General features: G+C 77.9%; 1 protein-coding gene across 1 annotated transcript in view; it reads right to left on the bottom strand.

The window, feature by feature from the left end:
* The window catches only part of H696_04761 (hypothetical protein), a gene marked incomplete at its 5' end in the record, with an annotated part of 5,787 nt that extends 5,670 nt beyond the window's left edge, over window positions 1–117 (bottom strand). The window contains one exon of the mRNA XM_009498624.1: window positions 67–117. Within this exon, the coding sequence (XP_009496899.1) occupies window positions 67–117 (51 nt within the window). The remainder of the gene's footprint in view (window positions 1–66) is intronic.
* Window positions 118–2,049: the final 1,932 nt, after the last annotated feature.

Here is a 2,049-nt window from a genome sequence, read left to right as displayed (position 1 = left end):
CCCCCCCCACCTCCTCGCTCCCTGCCAGAGGGGCGCGCTGGCCGGAGGCCACCAGTGGACACCAACGAGACCGGCCCCTAAGCGTGGAGATGCCGGCGCCGGAGGGCTGCCCACCATCCGGGGGCAAGAAGCGGGGGTCACACGGTGCGATGCCCACCGGATGGGTGGCGGCGGCGGCGGCGGCGGCGGCGGCGTGCGAGAGCAGCACGGGAAACCGGAGAACCGGTGTCCCCTGGCGGGCGCGGCAGGCCGCTCGGTCAACTGTACTGTCTGGCCGGGGTCTACTTGGCCTGCCCCTGGTCTGCTGGCCTCCGGCTCGGCCCGCCAGGCCTGCCTGGCCGGGGCCTCGTCCCCCCCCCCCCCCAGCCCCCTCCGGCCCTCACCCCTGCCCGGGCCCCGCGCCCGGCGTCCCTCCCCCCCCCGGCGGACGGAGCCCACAGAAGGGGAAAGAATTGGACCGTGCTCGGGGGGGGGGGGGGCGCGAGCGGCGCGCATCCCGACCAACTGGCGCTGGCACCGGCACCGCGGATGATCCAGGGGCGCCGGGCCGTTTGCGGCTCGCGCGGGCGGTCCCCGCCCCCTCGCCCGGCGGGCGGAGGCCGCGCGCCCTCATCGACGGCAGGTCGCCCCAGGGGCACTACCCATCTCGGGCCCCGCCCCGGGCTCCGGTGCGTGTGCTGGCCCTGGCGCGCGAGTGAGGCCGGGCAGGGGCGGGGGGGGGGGGGGGGGGGACGGGCAGGGGGGGGGATGTTGGGGGAGGCTCGAGAAGGCGGGCGGCGCGCGTGGCCCCGGCCAGCGGGACTCCAGGGGGCAGGGGGGAGCAGGGGGGAGACCCCGGAAAGACGCCAGGGGCGAGATAACCGGCGCGCCGATCGGCTGTGGCAGCAGGGCCCGCACATGTGCGGTTGTCAAATGGGCCGGCTCATGGCCCACACTCGCCTCGCACGCGCATGGGGGGGTGGGGGCGGGCGGGGCGACCTGCGCCCCCCCCCCGGGGGCGGGGGGGGGGGGGGGGGGGGGGGGGGGGGGGGGGGGGGGGGGGGGGGGGGGGGGGGGGGGGGGGGGGGGGGGCGCTCGGCCGCGGCCGCCCCGCCGCGGGCCCGGGGCCGAGCGATCCGCACCGGGGGGCCACGCGCCGGGAAAGGCGCACCCACGCCCCGGCCTCTGGCCTGCCCCCGGCGTCAACCCGCCCCAGGTCCCCCCCCCGCGGTGCCCGGTGAAACACAGTGTCGGATGCACACGCACGCGCATGCACGCCCGCGCGCACAAGTGTGTGTGTGTGTGTGTGCGCCGGCCAGTCTGGTCCGGAGGCCGGCCGCCGAGCCGCGCCCCCGGGGCCCGCCTTTTGGCGGGGCACGGGTCCTGTGCCGGGGCGTCCCGCTAGTCGGTCTCCCCGGGAGAGGGCTGCCCGGGTCGGGGGCGGGACGGGGACAGGGGGGGCGGGGAAGGGGGGCAAACGGCTGCACATGCGCGCGCGCGCGCGCGCGCGCACGCCCGAGACCGAGACAGAGACGGAGAGAGCGAGAGAGAGAGGGAGGGAGGCGGCGACAGCGAAGGGGACACGCGCGGCCGGGCGGGGGGCGCCCTCGGCCGCCAGCGGGCAAGGCGGGCCGCACCGAGGGCGGCCGGGCTCTTTGCCCGGGGACAGAGAGGGCGAGGGAGAATGGCGGCAGATTGAAGGCGGAGGCCATGACGCGATGCCCCTGGCGGCGGTGCAATCACCAACTATTCCCGGCGGGAAGATGAGGAATTCGCCGCGGGGGGGGGCCGGAAAATCAAAACAGTCTGTCCGACCTGAGGCAGCCTCAATGCAAATATACACTTTTGCCCACCGTTCCTGGCCAAATGACCGGCCTCCCATTCCAGCGAAGGATCAGCCAGACGCCGGTGCTCTCTCGGGGCCTGGCGGCCGGCGCTGCGGGAGGGCCTTTCCGTGGGCCGGGCGTCGGCTCGGTGGTGTCGGCGAGGGAGCCCGAGAAGCCCCCGGGGGCGGCGGGGCCGGCCGGAGCTGCGCGGCGGGCGCCGGGCTGCGGCCGCCGCCGGCGGCCG

This window comes from Fonticula alba (assembly GCF_000388065.1).
Source record: "Fonticula alba strain ATCC 38817 unplaced genomic scaffold supercont2.8, whole genome shotgun sequence".
NCBI lineage: Eukaryota > Rotosphaerida > Fonticulaceae > Fonticula > Fonticula alba.
Note: the sequence above shows the minus strand (reverse complement) of the source record. Positions and strands in the feature narration are given on the sequence as shown.